This window comes from Octodon degus, unplaced genomic scaffold (genome assembly GCF_000260255.1).
Source record: "Octodon degus isolate 3935 unplaced genomic scaffold, OctDeg1.0 scaffold00060, whole genome shotgun sequence".
NCBI lineage: Eukaryota > Metazoa > Chordata > Mammalia > Rodentia > Octodontidae > Octodon > Octodon degus.
In genome coordinates, this window is record NW_004524636.1 from 1,943,586 (window position 1) to 1,965,272 (window position 21,687).

At 39.0% G+C, this 21,687-nt stretch overlaps 1 protein-coding gene and 1 pseudogene across 2 annotated transcripts in view; both read left to right on the forward strand.

The window, feature by feature from the left end:
• The window catches only part of Atrn (attractin), a 195,647-nt gene that overhangs the window by 107,530 nt on the left and 66,430 nt on the right, over positions 1–21,687 (forward strand). For both annotated transcript variants that reach the window (XM_004634258.2, XM_023718635.1), the window contains 7 exons: positions 5,092–5,312; positions 9,425–9,546; positions 10,626–10,764; positions 10,975–11,165; positions 15,722–15,941; positions 16,908–17,093; positions 17,907–18,140. In XM_004634258.2, coding sequence (XP_004634315.1) covers positions 5,092–5,312; positions 9,425–9,546; positions 10,626–10,764; positions 10,975–11,165; positions 15,722–15,941; positions 16,908–17,093; positions 17,907–18,140 — 1,313 coding nt within the window. The remainder of the gene's footprint in view (positions 1–5,091; positions 5,313–9,424; positions 9,547–10,625; positions 10,765–10,974; positions 11,166–15,721; positions 15,942–16,907; positions 17,094–17,906; positions 18,141–21,687) is intronic.
• On the forward strand, positions 7,557–8,733 carry LOC111817513 (annotated as a pseudogene).

Here is a 21,687-nt window from a genome sequence, read left to right on the forward strand (position 1 = left end):
CGAATGCCTTCAGGGCTCTTTTGGCCAGCTGGAGAGGTGTGAGGTTCGAACTCCAGCAACCTGAGGCTGACAGCTTTGTGGAAGCAGCCATTTAAAGACCTGAGCTAGGGCCAGGCCCCCTGGATAGTATTTTTAACTCCAGAATTTCCTTTATAATTTATGTCTCTTTATTGTTATCCCCCATCAGTTGAGTCATTTGTATTGTACTTTTACTTAATTCTTTACATATAAACCTTCCCTCTCCAAATACATTATTTTCTTTAAAGTCTTTGTCTCCTGCATCCAACATGTTATTTATTTAGGGTCATGTGGACTCTAATTCTGTAGATTCTGTTTTCCCCAGTGTGCCATTGTTCATTTCTCTTGATAATTGATTTTTATTTTACAATTGAGTTCATGGGGATTACCCCTAGATTAGTATAGCTTAGTATTCAGTCAATAGTTTTGCTTAAATATCCTCATCTAGTAAAGATCCTGCTTTTTCTTTTTATTTATTTATTTATTATTTATTATTTTTATTTTTATGTGTTTAGTTCAGGATTTACAGTGTCTCATTGCACAGATCAGACTTGTAGAGATCCTTCCTGTTTTTTAGCCTCCCAAGCACTGGGATTATGGGCGTGTGCCACCATGCCCAGTCTCATTCACCTTCTCGGTGCACCCAGGTATGGGGCTGATATGACACACGGAGGATCGACCCCTGGTCGATGGGTCTGCCTAAGCAGTGTTTTAATCTGCTGAGCTATCTGGCCAGCCCAATCCCACTATTTCTTGATGGGTCCATTTGTGATTTGGGGAATCAAAATTTCAGAAGTTTACTAGTCTGCTCCAGCTTTTACTTTCAATGTTTTCAAGTCCTTACATTCAGCCAGGTCAAAGTAGATAGCTGGGAACTTCTTTTTCATTAATTTTGGAGTGTTCTTGAAGCCTATGTAAACACACAGCCTCCCAGACTGAAATCCAGCCTTCTCAGCAAATGTAAAATCTTACTAAAGCCCACTGTGATTGCCTTGTCTCTGAAGGAGAACTGGACTTTATTTAAAAGCCTTAAAACTTTGACCCTAAACCTTTGCCTTCTGACACTTCACCTGCTGAAAGACAATTAAAAAGAATATAGCAGGGACCTGGCATGATAGTAAAGGAATGCAGGGTAAAAATGAAGAGATGAATAAAGTTCAAAGAGAGTAACCAAGCTGCTCCAGCCTCTAACAGTTTAATTGTTCAGCTATGGCAGTGGGAAGGCGGACCTGAGCTTTTGACTGACTCTGCAGGTTGAAGGTTCAGGAGCCACAGGTATTTTGCACATAGTGGATGCTGAATAGGCATTTCTGAATGAGCAAATAAGTGGATAGGATGATTTGGACTCTGTTTTTGTTTTTGTCTTTTTTTAAGGGACAGATGCTATAAATGGTTATATAAAATTATTTTTTATCTTTTCATTTATTTTATTATTATTTTTAGTCTTTTAAAAATTTGGTACAAGGTCTCACTCCACAGCTTGGACTCGTAGTGATCCTTGTGTCTCAGCCTCCCCAGCACAGTAATTACAGTCGTATGCCACTATTCCCAGTTTTGGTGGCCGGCACAGTGTGCCCAGGGTGTCCCTGACTGGCACAGCGTGTGATACTGGGAACTGAACCTGGGTCCTTGCGCTTGTCAGGCAGGCACTTAGACCACCAACTGGCTCCCCAATCTAAAATTATTTTTTTATCTTTAAAGACAAAATTAATTCAAAAGCTAATACAAAAGAGAAAATAGGCCCATGTATGTTATTAGTCAGAAATGTAATATAATCTTTCAAATAGAGATTTAAGCAAAATACCTTTCCCTACAAAAAATATTAAAACTTTATTATTTGGTAAATTTGAAGCACACATGGAAGTAGAGATGATAGTATGATGAACCTCTTGTGCCTCTTCCTCAACTTTAACAGTCACCGGCTGGCTCCCCTAGCCTACTCCAAATTAGCTGCTCCCCTAGCCCACTCCAGATTAGTTTGAAGCAGTTTTCCAGAATAAGAGGACTCTATAAGTAGACATTTCTTATAGTTGATTTTTGTTATTCTTGTGCTATAAAGTCACTTTGAACTGAATTGGCTGCGGAGATAGTTCAGCTGCGTAAGCACTGCCTGGCAAGCATAAGGTCCTGAGCTCGATCCCTGGTACCTAAAATAAATAAATAAAAATAACCAACACTGAATTACTGAATATTGAATTGCTCCTTGAGGACATACAGGGTTAGGTTTTGCCAGTCCGCTGATCACATTTTCATAAGCCAGTCACCACAGAATGTTATTGTATGTGTGTTTCTGTTGAAAGACACCTTATTTAATATATGTTAGTGATTTGTTACCGTTGAGCTGATAGCCAACAGATCTTTAGCTCATAGATGAACAAGATTTATCTAACATGTATTGTCTTTGTAAGGCACATCACAGTTTAGGTGTACTGGACAGAATTTCAGCACCACACTAGAGGCTATTTTTAGTCAGTAGAATCACAGCAAATAGTATAAAATTGCAAAAAAAAAAAAAAAAGGTGGCACTAAGGAAATCATAAGAAGGACACTTGTTTATCATTAAGAGCTAAAACAAGAAGTCAAAACATAGTTTTGCTTGACCTTAGCTGGGAATGTGCATGTTTGCCAACTCAAAAATTTCACCACTGCATGAACTTGCTTAAAAGTGATCATAAAACTTCTGCAAAGTTTAACTTCAGAGTTAGAAATAAATTTTAGCAAGTATACAAATTTACAAATATAAACTTTGTAAATAATGTGATTTTACCAAGTTTTTTTTTTTTTTTAAACGCAGTTTTGAGAATTGAACCCAGAGCCTTGTGCATGCCTTGCAGGTGTTCTACCCACTGGCGTATACCCCAGCTCTTTGAGTGTCTTTTATTAAAGATAAAGACTTTCCACAACTATATACTTGTGACTCTTTTACAGTTGTTAATAATTCTTTAATATCATGCAGTGTCTATTCAGTATTTAACTTTACCAGTTATCTCAGAAGGAGTTTTTCTTTTTCGTACCAGGAATCGAACTCAAGACCTGACATTTGCCTGTCAGACACTGTGCCATTGAACTACATCCCCAGCCCATCTCATAAAGTTTTGAAAAGTTGAATATGTTAGAATAAGGATTCAGATGAGATCTGTATATCACAGCTGGCTAAAATGTCTTTTAGTTGGCCGTGATAGTGCATGCGTTTAATTCCAGCACTAGAGAAGCTGAGGTGGGAGCATCACTTTATGTTTGAGACCAGCCTGGCCAACATAATAAGTTCAAGGCCAACCTGGACTACAGAGAAAGACACACACACACACACACACACACACACACACACACACACACGTACCCCATGTCTCTTAAGTTTCTTTATATCTATAGGCTCCCACTCATTATATTGTCTTTTTTTTTTTAGAGACTCTGTTGATTATTCTGTAGAATATCTTACAGTCCATTTATTCCCCACCCCCACTTAGAATTGATCCCAGGGTCTTGTACATGCTAAAAAAGTGCTTTACCACTAGACTACACCTCAAGCTCCAGATTTTGATTGTAGTGTCTCCATGTTTTTGAATAACATATTTGGGCTTTCTTCTAAACTTCCTGCAAATCAGCTTTAATCAGATTCATTTCAGGGTTTTGGTAAGATCACTTCATAGGATTGATTCTTTTCCTTTATTTACTAATGTTCAAAATAGTGAACTGATTTCTTAAAAACATTTTCCACAGACAATGGATGAGATTTCTTCCTCTGTGTCAGAGAGCATGTATCATGAACTCATGGATTGAAAGATACAAATGGATGTGTTTCACTCCATTGTAGCTTTTATTCTTTTTAAGTTTTAAACATTTCCTATTACTAGCCAATGAACACTTTTTCATGGTAGCTTTTGAGGGTTTTTTTTTTTTTTTTTTTTTTGACACTATCCTTGTCTTTCTGGTATAATCAGATTTTATAGATTCATTATAAACATCTTGACTCAGACGTGAATTTAGACTTTTCTCTAAAAAGTTGTAGTTTGAGGAAAGTGGTGGGGACGTGTAAGTGCTATAACCTGCATCCTAGTTCTGTTCATTACTACTGGGTTCATCTGTTAAGAAGACAGATTAAATAAAAGTATATTTCTTATTTTAAATAAAGAAAAATGAATTCTGTGTGTATGTTTGACTCCTTTCCTCCCTGAATAGATAAATAGCACATACTCAGGGTTTTTTTTTTTTGTTATCACTAGTGATGTAATGAATTACCTCATGTGTACTCCTTTCTATATATTTTTGTTACTGAATCTTTGTAACAGACTTCTAGAAATAACATCCCATGTTCAAAAGTGTGTGGTTTTATTTAAATTTTCCAAACCTGCTTCTGTGGACTTGCACTATTTTACATGCTCAGCAGTATATTAGCTTGCCCATTGTCCTATAGACTCACCAGTCTATGTGCTGCCCAATTATTGTGAGATATCTTGGCCAGTTTAATAGATGAGAAATGCTACATCAATATAGTTTTAATTTTCATTTCTCTTATGATTGAGCAGATTCTCTTCATATATTTAAGGTCATTTGCATTTTTTCCTAAAAACTGGCTAAAACCCTCTCTGTATTAAAAATTTTCTTCCTTTCTGGATTTTAAATTAGACAGGTATAATTTTTTTCTACTTTCAGGATAGAAAGTTTATCCATTCTTTTCTAGAGTTCACATGACTTTTTTTTTTTTTTTTGAAGTGGTTCTCTGATTCATTTGGAACTTACCTTGGTAGAGTGAGAAGTTGAATCAATTTTATCTTTTCTAAATGTTATATTGATATCATTTACCAAAAAGTCCCTTTTTCCCCACTAATTTAACTGGCTAATGTATTTCCATATGCACATTTAGAGGTGAACTGTTATAACTCTCTGAGTAGTGTCAGGATGAGAGGGTAGAATTTAGGAAGGAAGAGAATAATAATGACTTTTGAGATCTTGAAAAATAATTTCTTACAGGACTTTTGATATAGAAGAGTGGTTGAAGATTGTCTATAAAAAGTATATCGTGAGTTTATTAAGTTTTTAGTAAATTCCTTCTCTCCCTTTTTTATCTTGTAGCACCATGTATGTGTTTGGTGGTTTCAACAGTCTCCTCCTCAGTGACATCTTGGTGTTTACCTCAGAACAGTGTGAAGCACACCAGAGTGAAGCTGCTTGTGTAGCAGCAGGACCTGGTATCCGGTGTATGTGGGATACAGAAACATCTCAGTGTGTCTCCTGGGAATCAGTCACAGAAGAACAAGCCATGAAGTTAAAATCAGAATGTTTTTCCAAAAGATGTATGTTTTTCTCTGCTTAGAATTTAATTAGATATCTAAGTTTTATTTAAATTATGAAGGAACTTAGCACATGTGTACTTCTGTTGTCCACTACATTATCTGTAATTATTTAGTTATACTTACAAAAGGCCTTTTTGGGTATTTGAGAGTCATTTTGTAAACATATTTACAGTGGACGAAAATATGCCATATGACTCCTAGAAGTTCTTTGCAAATGATAGAGGCAAAATCTTGGCATTTCATAGGCTTTGTACCCCAACTCCAGAACCTGGCTGCATTTGGTCTGAGATGGTGCTGTTTTGTAGAACTTGTTTTGACGATGAAAATGTTAAATGATGAAAAAGTTCTGCACTTTTAGCCGCTAGCCACATAGGGCAATCAGATACTTGAAATGGGCTAATGAGATGAAAGAGCCAAATTTTCTTATTTTATTTAAAAATTATGTGTGTGATGGCTACCATATAGGATTATGAAGGTATAACATTAAGAATGAGAGTAGGAAGGTAAACCTAGAAAAACCATGTTAGAGTAAATTGTTCTGGTAAAGACACACCCTTACTAACAAAGTATTTTCTAGCTCTTGTAGTTGGATATGACAGTGAGAGGGAGACAGAAAGTTGCTAAAGATGGGCAATGATTTGTTTCTGTAACTTTTCTTCATCTTGCTGAGGGTGAACAGTGATTCCCACTTTAGAACCTTCCTCTAGGTTTTCCAGCCTCCTTTCTTCATCCTACCTGCTTAGCTTTTTTCCCTTTTCCTCTGACATAGAGTACAGAGCAACACAGTGAAATAATGTATAAGAAAGTCCTTAAAGGGTAGGAAGAATATCTCTTCAAAATATTTGTTCACATTCATTAAAGTGTGTTGACAGTTTCTTACTTATTAGAATCAATTACAGTGATGAGAGTTATGGTGCACAGAGGCAGATTTTACTTTCCCAAGTTGCTCCCAATTAAGCTATATAGGAGCATAAATCCTTGGTAAGAAGTAGACAGTTTTCCTAGGTTCATTGATGAAGCACAGAGATTACTGAAAACTGGTAGGATTAGTAACTGGCTCTAGAAGGGGGTAAAATCAGTGAAATAACTATTTTAACTAAAATTTTAAAAGTTCAAATTAAACTTGCAAGTATATTGGAAATAATTCATCTTAAGTGGTTCAGTATGAACCCATCCCATCTTACATGTTGACTCTCTGTTTCATTCAATTCTGGGTGGGCCTAATCCTTGCGGAGATGACCAGCGTAGAAAGAACAACTTAGTGGGCCTTTGCTTTCTTTATTAGTGGGTTCCACTATGTGCCATACCTGAAGAGGGTTCAACAAATAAGACAGCATGGTTGTACAGTTTTTCTAAGATCAAAAGGAAGCACATCAGATCTGCAGCAGCCCAGAAGTTCTGAGACTTGCACTTTTTTTTTGTTTTTCTTTTTATGATGCAAGGAGTTGAATCTGAGGCCTTCACTCTAAGCCTCATCCCCAGTACTTTATATATACATATACAGTGTATGAAAGATATCATCTGAACTTCTTTTTTTTTAATGGAACTAGGAATCAAACTCAGGACCTCGTGCTTGACAGACAGGCCCTGTGCCACTGAGCTATATCCCTGGCCCTGAAATACAATCAATAACATATAATATATCATATATATAATATATATATGGATATATAATATATATTACATATATAGGATATATTATATAAATATATGATATAGAAATACATATACCATATAAACATATGAGATGTAAATGCGTAGCATACAAAATATATCAAATGTAAGGGCCAACCAAATAGCTCAGTGGATTAAAGCATCTGCAAGCAGGCAGAGGGGCTCCCCCCACCCCCGTGCTGGCCCCGCCCCCACTCCCAGGGCTTGCTGAAATGGCAATGGAGACTGGGTGTGATGGCATGCTCCTGTAATCCTAGCACTTGGGAGGCTGTAAACAGGAGAATTACTATAAGTCTGATCTAGTAGTGAGACCCTGAACACCCTGTAGACCCTTCCCTAAAATACAGAAAAAAAATTTTTATGTATATATATATATATAATGTAAATATATATGGTATATATAAATATACATCATATATGAAAATATATATCATGTATATAAATATATAGTATCTCACTAAGTCATGTAAGTTGTCCAGGATGGGTTTGAACTTCCTATTTCAGCTTCCCAGAGTGCTGGAGTTACAGGCATGTACCATCACACCCAGCTCAGTTTGCATTTTTTAATTCATGTGTAAATGCATAAAATATTCGACTAGTGAGGAGACAGAGGTGGCGGAGGAGCTAGAGGTGGTGGAGGAGGAGGCGGCGCCCGCGGCCCTGGGGGATGAAGGGGGGGTAGCTCAAGAGTGAGTGAGTGGCTGAGTGAGTTTACCCCTACGAGGTGGTGAGAGACCCAGGGCCTACCTCCAAGGCGTGGGGTAGCAGTGCCGCCTAGCAGCAGGCTGCCTGTGGTCCCCGGGCCCAGTGGAGTGGCGGTGATGGCTCGGTTGTGAGGAAGCAGGGAAGTGGGTGTCCAGGGCCCACCGTGGAGGGCATGGACATGGACCTGGACCCTGAGCTGATGCAGAAGTTCAGCTGTCTGGGCACCACCGACAAGGACGTGCTCATCTCCAAGTTCCAGTGGCTGCTTGGTTTCCAGCTCAACTCGGCCGGCTGCGCCTTCTTCCTGGACATGACCAACTGGAACTTACAAGCGGCAATTGGCGCCTATTAGACTTTGAGAGCCCAAACATCAGTGTGCTCTCTATGTCCTTTGTTGAAGATGTCACCATAGGAGAAGGGAGGTCGATACCTCCTGTTACTCAAGTTTGTAAAAACATGGGAGATCCAGAATTCTGGAGCAGAAGTCTGGCCTCCAGGGGTTTGTCTTAAATATGTTGGGGGAGGTCAATTTGGACATGTGAACATGGTGATGGTGAGATCCCTAGAGCCCCAAGAGATTGCAGATGTCAGCATCCAGATGTGCAGCCCCAGCAGAGCAGAAATGTATCAAGGACAGTGGCGGATGTGCACTACTACAAGACTCTACTACGCTGATGTCATCGGGGTGATGCTCAGTGTGGAGGTGGGTAGACTTTTAGGAGTAGTAACACAGCAGCTGTCATCTTTTGAAACGGAGTTCAACACACAGCCACATCGCAAGGTAGAAGGAAACTTCAACCCATTTGCCTCTCCCCAAAAGAACCCACTATCAGATGAAAACAACTTAAAAGACCCTGGGGGTTCTGGGTTCGACTCGATCAGCAAAAACACATGGGCTCCTGCTCCTGACCAAACCGAGCAAGATCAGGATAGACTGTCACAGAACTCTGTAAATCTGTCCCCCAGCAGTCACTCAAACAACTTATCAGTAATGACTTACAGTACAGGGCTCCACGGGCCTCACCCCTTCAGCCAGTCTTAAAGGGGTATCAGCAAGAAGAAAAATTAACAAAAGACAGAAGGCCCAACTTTGGGGGGAAGGGCAAGGGGTTCCTCTGGATTCCAGATCACATAGAACGGACCCCTGGCTCTGACTCCCATCCCAGAAAAAGAGGAAGCAGCAGAACAGACTAGTATGGAGTGAACTCAGTATGCATGTTTTAATGCCGGATCGCAGGGATAATGTTGGGGCTACCAAGAAATCCACACCCCCCCAAAAAAAAACAAACTTCAACTAGTGCCTACTTTGGGGATCCCTGGCACTCTCTATTGCCTGTGCCCAACTAGCCTTGCTTTTGTACCTGGGAAAAATGGCACAGTCTCTTGCATTGCTTTCTTTGGTTCCTAGGAAGCCTCCTGGGTATATTCCATTACAGTTTTTTCTTTGCACAGAAAAATATTCAAAGACCCAGACTTTCACTATATCTTATAATTGTTAATTTATCTATCTTTGCTTTTTCACTTTTGTATTTTTTTGCTTTCTTTTGTACAAAATAGTATTTCTTTATATTGCCTATTTATTTCTAAGTCCTATCTTGACCTGGACATCCCAGTACATTTCCTTCCAATTTCACTCTTCATTTTACTTCTCAGCTATAGTACTATTATGATTATTTTAACTGTGTAAGATTATCTTTAACAGAAACTGTCATAGTTATTTTTTCTCTTTATAGCTCTTGACCATGACAGATGTGACCAGAACACAGATTGCTACAGCTGTACAGCCAACACCAATGATTGCCACTGGTGCAGTGACCATTGTGTCCCTAGGAACCACAGCTGCACAGAAGGCCAGGTCAGGTGCTATTTCTCAAGGACATCATAGAGGCTAGAAAAATTCTGCTTGGATTTATTTAGGTAGAAGAATGTATGGTATAAATAATGATCCAGAATTATTTTTAATGGGATATAAATTTGAATGTTACTATTGCTCAGTTTTTCTTTTAGGGAGGAATGCTCTGTGCATCCAAAGATCTCACACTAGCCAAAAGGTATATATGTGTGGTATAACAGAAGAAGGTGGTGGTGTTGTGTAAGGACGGTTAGCCCTGGGTAGGGGCTGAGCTGCTGGCTGTGAGGCTTGGAATGCTGAGCTTATTCCCCTGACAGTTAGGATTTGGGGCAGCTATGTATTGGCCCACGCTGAATTGTGGCAATGATAGGCTTTACAGAATACTCTTGTCCTTTTTATATCTTGGCTCAGCACAATGTCAGTGTACACTCTAGTTGGTTTTTAAAATTGAGATTATAGTAAAAGAATAAATATCAGATGACCATATATATATATATATATATTTGTTTTTGTTTTACTTACCAGTCTTTTTTATTCAGTATTGGAGATTGAACCACAGCCTTATATATTTTAAGCATGCACTATACCACACCTCTAATTCTTTTTATTTTGAGACAGGATCTTACTGAATTGCCCTAGCTGGCCTCAGATTTGCAACTCTTCTGCCTCACTCATGAATAGCTGAGATTACAAGTCTATGTTAGTACACGTAGGTTTTTGATAGTTAATTAAACTTGAAGGGGGTCAACTTAATACAGTTTGTAAAATAGAAAATTTTTAGATTGTTAGGAGAACACTTAAAAAGGAACAAGTTTAATATTTTCATTTTATAGGTGACCATGAGATGTATGACATTTTTAAAAGTAGGCTGCTTACTTGCCTGGTAAAGGCGTGTCCTTGAACAGAACATTCCACTGCATTGTTTCTCTCACAGTGCAGCTTCATCTGCGTCTGCATCTAGCTATCTCTTTATATGCTGTTTGCTCCTCAGTTAGACTTCGTGGTCTTCAGTATCCTATTAGTCTTCACCCTGAGTTCTCTGAGTGAATTTAAGGCAAGAGCTTTTGTTTTCTGTGTTCTAGATCTCCATTTTCAAGTATGAGAATTGCCCCAAGGATAACCCTATGTACTACTGTAACAAGAAGACCAGTTGCAGGAGCTGTGCCCTGGACCAGAATTGCCAGTGGGAGCCCCGGAATCAGGAGTGCATTGCTCTGCCTGGTAAGCCTTATAGGGCACCTTATATGTGGGTCCACAATTCCAGTCTTATATTCAGAAGTTAAAAATGTGTCTTATGCCCCCCACATTCTAATGAAGCCCCTGGAATTCAAATCACAAGGATCATTTATGTTTTCAATAATTGGAACTAGTAATATAATAAAAACAGTTTTATGATTCTTAAAACTTCTTCTTCTCTCCACTTTGTAAAAGAAAACATTTGTGGCATGAGCTGGCATTTGGTTGGAAACTCATGTTTGAAAATTACTACTGCCAAGGAGAATTATGACAATGCTAAATTGTCCTGTAGAAATCACAATGCCTATTTGGCTTCTCTTACAACCCTGAAGAAGGTGGACTTTGTCCTTAAGCAGCTTCGAATGATGCAGTCATCACAGAGCATGGTGAGTTAACATCCTTGAAACTTCAGTTTCTAGTACCTGCCTTTCTAATGAGAGCCTGATGGTAGTTTGTATGTGGAAAGCTGTGGATGCATGTGCTGTGCATGGCCAGAGGAGGAATGCTAATACCATGAGTGTCTTTGTCTACTGCCTTTTTTCTTAAAATTTTTAATACTTTGTAAAGTTTTGATAGTTATAACCATTATAAGATACATAATAGTCTGTAGGATGAATAGTAACATGTATGTATATATTCACAGACTCTGCTGTCTTCATTAGACAGTTTCATACCTGTTTTATCTCTAGGTTCTGCTGGAATTAGAGAAACAGTGCACAGCTAATTAGCTATGGTAGATCAAGTTACTTGCATCTCTGACATTTAAGGTGTTATTATAATATATAATATGATTACCAGGGCCAGCCAGATAGCTCAGCAGACTAAAACGCCTCTTTAGGCAAAACAGAGGGACTGGGGTTTGATCCCTGGAACCACATACCATGCTGGGCCTGCCCCCAGGGCACATTGAGATGTGGATTGAGACTGGGCAGGGTGTTGCACACCTCCCACTTGGGAGGCTGAAAACAGGAGGATCACTATGAGTCCAATCTGTGTAGTAAGACTCTGTACTAAATACATTAAAATATATATATTTTATATATATATATATATATATATATATATCTCATGTGGGTCTCTCTTAGGCTAGGCCAACCCAAAATAAAAGGGCAGCTTCTTGTTAAAGATTTCTGAGGTTGGAAAGGCTCATGTTCCCTTCCTGTTCCCACCCTGCTCCCACTCTCGAGCTCTTGGAAAAATTAATTGTCATTAATGATCACATAATGCAATTAATAATTACATTTTGTCATTTTTAGTCCAAAGACCATGAACTGTGTTCCTACCTTTAGTTAATTATGTATTTATGTAACAAGGTTCTTCTAGCAGGTGGGCTGTGGCACAGAAAAATGTGAAGGAAATGTTCTTGTCAAGTAGATAGGAATGGAAGGCAACACAATTCCTTGGGTGGAGCTCTGTTCATGTCACAGTGCAAACATGTGGTCTGGGTCCTGGTTATGTACAGTCTCTGTGGGAGGGCGGATGCTCCTGCTGTGAACCAGACCTAAAGACCTAAAGGCCAAACAAATGCTGAAAGAGTAGCACCTGGGATTGATATTCTAAATAGGTATCAATCACCTGGAAAGACCCAAGTGAGTCACTAGCCCAACCCCCAACAGAAAGAGACCCTGTCCTGCATTCCAACCCCCAACAGGGAAAGACCCTGTCCCATATTCATGCCGCTTGCTACGTGACTCGCTTTCCCATTTGATGCTGGATTTAATCAGTTTTACCTGAGCAATGGTGCTTGTAATCCCATTGGTTGACCGTAGTTTTCTCCCCCCTCCTGTCCACCTAAGCGAGTTCCCATTCTCTCTACCTTAGCCCCACATGGTTTTACACTATAAAAGTCCCTGGAAGAGACAGCTTCCCGGGGAACTACCCACTCAGGCCCCCCTCCTGCCCCTCTCTTGGACAGGAGCTTTCTTTCAATAAATATATTCTGCTCATAAAAAAAGAAAAAGTATCACCTAAAAGACTGAGACTGCTGGGAGTACCCTATGTTTTATTTTCCTTTTTCCAAGTGTAACTTTGATATACTGTAGACATGCAGATATTGGTAGTATTTTCTTAGTCTGCTTGCCTCCAGGGATATCAGGGCTACATTTGGTATTTTATGATATTTTGGTAGCGTTTTCAACTTTTTTTTTTTTTTTTTTTTTACCCCAAACCACATGTAGAGCTTTATTCTTTTCAGTTTAAAAATCATTTTGACATAGGGTCCCACACATCTGCCAAGGCTGGCCCCAGTCCTGAGGTCCTCTTGCCTCGGCCTCCCGAGGCTGCATCACAGGTGCGCACTCCATGCCTAGTCTCCATGTGCACCTTTTGAATAGACTTGGCAGAGGTGTCACAGAAGACTTTCTCATTGGCCTATTGGGAAGCTGGTGCCTGTTTTCCACGGGCTTCAAACTAACTTTCTTCTGGTTACAGAAATCCCGATTTTGATTTGTGAAAGTAAAGGTGAGTTTCATCTGGGAATGGCTGTTTAGTTTGATCTGGGATGAGTTCTTGTTCTATAAAACAGAAGAATGAATTTTAGGAACAGATTATGAGCAGAATATATTTATTGAGGGAAAGAAAGCTCCTGTCTGAGAGAGGGACAGGAGGGGGGGCCCAAGCGGGTTGTCCCCTTTTTTCAACTTTTATAGTCTCCATTGGAGAGTGTGCTGTTTCACCTGACCCCCAAATGTGGGACCTCCTGGCATTCTGTCTTTAGCTAGCAGCTATGGTTACTCACTCCCTCAGGAAATGAACAATAGACTCACAGCTTTGTACACTATGCTGGGGTCTCTTCCAGTGACACAGGTTTACTTTTCTAAAAAATTAACCTGGCTACAAAGATTTAGCTACCTCAGCTGGCCATAGGTGCATCTGTAGTCTTTCTCTTTCAGATTTCCTGATTTATGGGTCTTGGGTAGTCTAGTGTGTTGTAGTACCTTTATGAAATAAAAACTCACAGTCTTGTCATAAGACTAACAGATGAGATAACTACAGTATAATGTGCATCCACAGCTTTAACCTTAAATGTGGCAGCCTATAGAGCCTAGCTATATATTGATAAACAAGAATGGGCACCCACTCTGCCCTTAAGGGCAGAGGCTAGGTGGTGGAGCTAGAAAGAGATATCTCTTGAAGATGGGAAGAGAGAATTGAAAAAGAGAAGAGGGCCAGGCTTTCTGAGTATTGGTATACTGTTATGCAAGATGGAGAGACTGAGAAGAGGCTGAGTAAGTTGCAGGTGCATGCATGACTCTGTGTGTGTGTGTGTGTGTGTGTGTGTGGCTGTGTGTGTGTGGCTGGTTGGCTGCTGGGTATATGGTGAGGAATTGGCAATTGCTGGGCTTCAAGGAGAGACAAGTCCTGAGAGTAGTTGTACCCAGTTCTAATGGCTTTGAATTTTATCCTAAGTGAAAAAGAAATTATTAAAGGACTTTTAAAAAATTATTAATTTTAATGCGCTTTCTTTTAAAAATAATATATTTCAAAGGAAATATGGAAGATATTAATAAATATAAGAAAGTAAATCTCACTTATCATTGTAACTAAAAACACCTATAGGGTGTGTTTCTTTTCTTTTAGGTCTTTTAATAGACGTGTAATTTTCCCCTCAAAAATGGAAAGACATTGTACATTTTAATTTTTAATTGCTCAAATTAGAAATATCTTTCCTTTTTGGGCTAAATGTCATACTTTGATTTTTTAAAATGTTTTAAAAATGACAATGAGAAATAAATTCAGGAAAGTAGGAGGCACAGACTGTCAGGGGTTCACTGCTTTGTTACTTTTTATAAAGTTTAGTGCCAAGTTGGATGCATAGAGAAAGAAAATGTGTGTGTATGGATAGAATGGAATCGAGCCAAATGTTACTCGGCTTACAGGGAAAGCCTGTCATTTACAATAATGCAGATGAACCTGGAAATAAGTAAAATAAGCAGAACACAACTACTACATGACCTCATATATAGACTCTAAAAAACAAAAACAAACAAAAAACACCTTAATGCCTGAAAGCAGAGAGTAGAATGGTGGTTGCCAGTTAGATGAAGGATGGGGTTTGGGATGGGGAGACCTTGGTGAAAGGGTACAAAGTTTCATGAGGATGAGTAAGTTCTTGAGATCTAATTATAGCATGGAGATAGTAATCAATAAATCTGCTGGTAGTACTTAAAATTTACTAAGAAATTACATTTTAAGTGTTTTCACCATACGTGTGCACACAGTAATAAATATATGAGATAATGAATACGTGATTATGGGGATCATTTCACAATTTAAACATATATCAAAACATCATGTACTAAATAATATAGTTTATTTTATTGTCAATTATACCTCAGTAAGTCTGAGAAAGAAAATTTTCAGTGCTAAGTGGTACCTTCTGGCTAAGATGGGATTCTTGAATTATCTAAACTGGCCTTGGCTCCAAATAGGCTTGGGTAGTGATCTGAGGATTGGTCAGTGTCTACATTACTTTTGTTTTTGTTTTTGTTTTTTTTCTTTCTGGTACTGGGGATTGAACTCAGGACTTTGCACTTGCCAGGCAGTTGCATAGTCTACTGAGCTATCTCCCTGGCCCTACATACTTCATAAGTATTAGTAAAATAATTTCATATGTAAAGGGGCATTTAAACCAATTTTGGGGTGACCATTTCTTTAGCATGTGTCATAGGATGTAGGATATAAAATCAAATTTTAGAATTTGATTATTGCTTTGCTGTTGTTCTCTGTAAACTTTTCATACATTATTTTCTCTAAGCTATATTTCTGTCATTTGTAAAATGGCTATATTAAAATGATGGTCTATCCTAATCTACCATGGCTGAGTTTGGGAAGTAGGAGGTTTTCCTGTATCTGTGGAATATTATCTTAGTGGCTTTTAATTATATGCCTGTTTTGGTCAAGACATTGGTGGTTTTCACAGTTGTGCCTGTTTTCCCTGTAGTCCAAGCTCACCTTAACCCCATGGGTTGGCCTTCGGAAAATCAACGTGTCCTACTGGTGCTGGGAAGATATGTCTCCATTTACAAATAGCCTACTGCAGTGGATGCCGTCTGAGCCCAGTGATGCTGGCTTCTGTGGAATCTTGTCAGAACCCAGTACTAAGGGATTGAAGGCTGCAACCTGCATCAACCCACTGAATGGCAGTGTCTGTGAAAGGCCAGGTAAGAACAATGTGAATTAGGTGCTCCAGAAGTTCATTGAGGGAAAAAAGGTGAGGCATAGTAATGTACTGAGATGATTGAAACAGATGAGGTATTGATTTAAAGCATATTTCAGACATAATGTAGAATTTTAAAAGAAAAATACTGGTTTATTGACCATAAAAAGTATTGAGAATTGTTCTGAAAGGCAAATATCTCAGTGTTGCCAGAGAAATGTTGTGGAAGAAAGAAAGAACAAAAATGTAAGCAAGTCACTACATGGACAGTTATCAGAAAGTGATCAGTTGTTTTGAGTAGCTTCTCAGATTTCCTTCTCTCTTGAGGCTAAGTTGAGGCTCCATGAAGGACTAGAATCCGTCTTGGTAGCCTGCAGACAAGTGCAAGACCAGCTGCTTCTTCAGGGGATTCATACACAGTAGGGGGAATTGTGGATTATGTTGGAAGGTGGGACTGTACTTACATCATGGCCAGTTTTAGGAAGGTGAATACAGGAAGTGCAGAAGAGGATTCCTAGCATTCTAGGAGTCACCTTAAAACAGGATTCCTAAACTGTTGTAGGGAAGCCTGTTTGAATCCTAAATGTTTTGATGAATTTGATGTATTCTATGGGCCCTCCCCCTAAAATTATCAACAGGATATTACAAATTCAGGTAGGTTGTAAAACCCTGAATGTTCATCCCAGATCCCCCATATTCAAAGCGGCTTACAGCCTATTTTGTGGAAGCATTTTCTTGGTCCTCCATCTTTGTTCTCAATGATTTTGGAAGGAGTCAATTTTTCCCAGCTGTCTACTTATACTTGACTCAACAGTCAATGAAGACTCTGAAATTTTGTTTTCTTTCTCATGTACTTTAGCATCTAAATTGATCTCATGATAAACTGAAGGATCACAATCTGCACTTGAAAATTCTTTGCCCTTAGCTGGCATGATGGGTGATCTCTGTTCCTTTTGGGTTTAATCCTCAGCAAACCACAGTGCCAAGCAGTGCCGGACACCATGTGCCTTGCGGACAGCGTGCGGGGAGTGCACCAGCAGCAGCTCTGAGTGCATGTGGTGCAGCAACATGAAGCAGTGTGTGGACTCCAATGCCTATGTAGCCTCCTTCCCTTTTGGGCAGTGTATGGAGTGGTACACGATGAGCAGCTGTCCCCGTAAGTGGAAAGGGGAGCGCCCTGTGTGATACGACAGTGCTTGATGTGCTCTTGCCTTTGTGTTATGGTTTGAACAAGTTGGATTTCACCTTCTGCCCATTCTCTTCAGAGGCTTTTAAGGTAGTCCTGCTTAATGAGAATGTGCATACAGAATGAGGCACAATGACACATATAAATAAATAAATAAATAAATAAAGCTAGGATAGATCATAGAGTATGGAGGAACTTTCCTACTTCAGGGTCATATTGTTCAACCCATTTGATGTTTCTAATCTGAATCTCTTAATTTATAAAGTAAGTGCTTCTCTAGTAGAGATCTTTGCAGTCCTCTCCTTCCAGCATCATGAGATTGAAAGGGGATAGGAGGGCTGATCAGATAGCTCAGTGGATTAAAGCACCTGCTTAGGCAGACTCAGGGACCGGGGTTCAATCCCCTGGTGTGCTGTGCCAGCCCCACCCCCAGGGCCTGCTGAGATGGTGACTGAGACTGGGTGTGGTGGCACGCGCCTGTAATCCCAGTGCTTGGGAGGCTGAAAACAAGAGGATCACTACCAATCTAATCTGTATAGTGAGACCCTGTAGACCCTGTACTAAATAATTAAAAAAAAAAAAAAGGACGGGAGAGATTCCTTTTTAGGTATCAAGCAAAACATTTGTTGCAGTCTTTGAAATTAATTATTTTATTTAAATAGTTACTGTAAAATAGTAATTTTGACTCAAAGAAGTTACATAGTGTGTTAAAGGAGACGTAATTTAAATATAATGAGTTCAAATCTACCTGTGATAGTGAATGTGGTTTGTGTTTTTTTGTAGCGGAAAATTGTTCTGGCTATTGTACATGCAGTCACTGCTTGGAGCAGCCAGGCTGTGGCTGGTGTACCGATCCCAGCAATACTGGGAAAGGGAAGTGCATAGAAGGCTCCTATAAAGGACCAGTGAAAATGCCTTCTCAGTCCTCCACGGGAATCATCTACCCTCAGCCCCTTCTAAATTCCAGCATGTGTATGGAGGATGGCAGATACAACTGGTCTTTCATTCACTGTCCAGGTAAGATGCTACACTGTGTATGTTGTTAGGCGAGCACTCTGCCATTGAGTTACATTCCCAGCCCCTGTCTCTTTACTTTCTCTCAGTAGTATTTTGTAGTTTTCAGTGTACATGTCATAAACTTATGTTGTTACAGTTTTATGTAAAATATTTTTTTCTTTATGCCATTGTTAGTAGGATTAACTAGTTGATTTTCTAATTATGTGTCTATGTAGAAATACAGGGTTGGTTTTTTTTCATATGGATCTTATATCGTGAAGCCTTGCGGAACTTACTCTAGTTGTTTTGTTTTAGTGAATTTCTTAGGATCCTCTACATGCCATTTGATTATTTTTTTTTTCATGCCATTTGATTATAAAGATAGTTAAACATTCTTTCCAAACTGAATAACTTTTTCTTTTGGGGGCACTAAATGCCCTGGCAAGATATTCCAGCATAATATTGCATAAAGTATTTAAGGGGTGGCATTGTTGTCTTACTCCTTTTCTTAGAGGAAATAATTCAGTTATTCTCCATTAAGTATGATATTAATTTAGATGTCTGATTCATGCCCTTTATTAGGTTGAGAATGTTTTCTTCTGGTGCTAGATCTTTTTTTTTTTTAATGTATTTGGTTGTTACAGGGTCTCATTATGGAGCTTGGACTCATAACAGTCCTCCTGTTTTCAGCTTCCCAGTGCTTGGATTATAGGTGTGCCCCACTATACCAGGACTCTGTGGTCAGCTCAGTGGGCCCTGGGGGCAGGGCTGGCACGGCATGTGGTACGAGGGATCAAGCCGCAGTCCCTGTGCTTGCCTAAGCTTGCCTAAACAGGTGCTTTAGTCCACTGAGCTATCTCGCCAGCCCCTGCTTCTAGTTTTTTGAGGGCTTTTGTCATGAATGGATATTGAATTTTCCCAAATGCTTTTCCTGTGTCTTGAAGCGATTGTGTGGCTTTTTTCTTTATTCTATTAATACCCTGTATTACATTAATTAAAGATATTAAGTCAGGGCCAGCCAGGTAGCTCAGTGGACTAAAGTACCTGCTTAGGCAGAGTGCACGGCTGGAGTTTGGTCCCTGATGTTTCTCGACAGCCCTGCCCCTGGGGCAGGCTGAGACTGCCATTGAGACTAGGTGTGGTAGTGCGTGCCTGTAATCCCAGTGCTTGGGAGGCTGAAAACAGGAGAATCATTATGAGTCCGATCTACATAGTGAGACCCTGTAGACCCTGTACTAAATACATTAAAAAAGTTTAAAAGATATTAAGTCAGACTTGTATTCTGGAGACACAGAGCCCATGTAGTTATGAGGTGCTAGATTTCAGTGTGTGCTTGATTTCAGTTTGATAGTTGGGAATTTGTGTATAGTCATGAGAAATACAGATTTGTAGTTTTATGACTGTCAGATTATAGTATTGGGATAGGATAGTACTGACCTTGTAGAGTGAGTTGGGGCATATTCCTTCCTCCACTGTTTACTAGAAGAGTTAACTAATTGACATTAATTCTTCTTTTTTTTTATTTTTTTAATATTTTTGGAGAACCAAGGATTGAACTCAGGCCCTTGCACTTGCCAGGGAAGCGTTTATTCTACTGAGCCATTCCCCTGCCCCTAATTCTTCTTTAAATATTGATAAAATATCAGTTCATGGAGTTCTTTGTAGGAAGATTTTATTTGTTTATTTAGTCTTTTTTTTCTTTTAGACAGGGTCTTGCCATGTAGTTCAGAGCAGCCTTGAACCAGTATGTAGCTCAGGCTGCCCTTGAACTCTCAGCAGTCCTCCAGCCTCAGCCTCCCAAGTGCTGGGATTACAGGCATGTGCCATCACACCTGGCTTTGTCTTTTTGAAACAGGGTTTCACTATGCAGTTCAGGCTGGCCTTGTGAACCTACTTTATAATACAGGCTAGCCTCGAACTCAGAGACTTTCCTGCCTTAGCCTCTTTTAAGTCTGAGTTGCAGGTGTGTGCTATCACATCTGGTCACAAATTTTAAGTTATTGATATAATCTATTTGTTGAGTTTTTCTATTTCTGCTCGAGTCAGTTTTGATAATCTGTGTTTCCTAAGGATTTGTCTATTTCATCTAAGGCTTCAAATTTATTAGCATGTAGTTCTAATGTTTTCCTACAGCTAACATTTAGCCTTATTTATTGTCTTACCTATGCCTAGTTTTGCTTCTAGCTTTATCTTTCATATTTATAAGAGTTCTAAATCTCTTCCACAGATTTCTTCCTTATTTTTTGGATGGAATAATTCAAGCCTCTTAGAATAATAAAAATTAAAATATTTTATTCTCATATTTCTTATGTTGCCATTTTGTTCAGGGCTGGTTGCTTTGTATGTGTATCCTGGTGGATCTGAAGGTTGAACACTGTCTTATATGGGAGAGCCCTCAAGATTGATAGTATTTATAAAAGACTATAGATTTATCAGCACTGGCCAGAAGTTGGGTGTGGTGAGCCACTGTGAAGGTGCAGTGTAAGATCCTGTCCAGTTCTTGTCTCCTCTCACTGTTCTTTTTGGGCTCCTCACGATTTGAACAGAGGACCCAGGCGCACACTTAGGGTTGTGCTAGGTTCCTCTCCCTCTTGGGTGCTTTGGCAACCTAAAGATAGCTGGTATATTGCTTTTTTTTTTTTTTTTTTTTTTTTTTTTTTTTTTTTTTTTTTTGGTGTTTTTTTTTTTTTTTTGAGATTTTTTTTTTTGAGGATGCTGAAACAATTTTAAGAAAAATTCATCTACCTTACTGACCTTTGTTAAATTGCCCAAAAACACAAGAGAAAGATAACCTCTTAAACAAATGGTGTTGCGAAAATCGGCTGTTCACATACGATTGAATCAAAACCCATATTTCACCATGTCCTAAACTAAAATCAAAATCTAAATATTAAACAATTTGCTGGAAGATAAAACAGGTTAAACTCAAATACATTAAAAAAAAAAAAAAACTTTTACCTAGTTTGTCATTCTTTAATGGCGTATACATCATGTTTTATTTTTTATCCTTTTTATTATTTTTATTCATTTTAATGAGAAGAAAATAGCAATGGAACAATTTAAAAACAGGTTAGTAGGGCAGTTGCAGTAATAATACATTGCATATTGTCTTTGTAGTTGTTATTCAAAGGACAAGATGCAGACACAGATGATTGGTTAAAAGGGTTATGTTATGTCAAAATAAAAATTTAAGTATGTCACAAAGTGTCATCAGGATTGTCATGCTGTAAAGGTATGTATAGTTTTAGGGCTGGCCAAATAGCTCAGTGGATTAAAGTGCCTGCCAGCAGGCACAGGGACCAAGGGTTCGATCCCTAGGCCTGCCGTGCTGGCCCTGCCCCCGGGACCTGCTGCAACAGCATTTGAGACTGGGCATGGTGGCATGCATTTTTAATCCCAGCTCTTGGGAGGCTGTAAACAGGTGAATCACTATGAGTCCAATCTAGTGGTGAGACTATGAACACCCTGGACCCTTCCTTAAAATAAAAAAAATTTTTAAAACTTTAAAAGTTACATATAGTTTTAATTTCAAAATTTCTCTGTAAAAATTGTGTAATTGTTTTTTAAC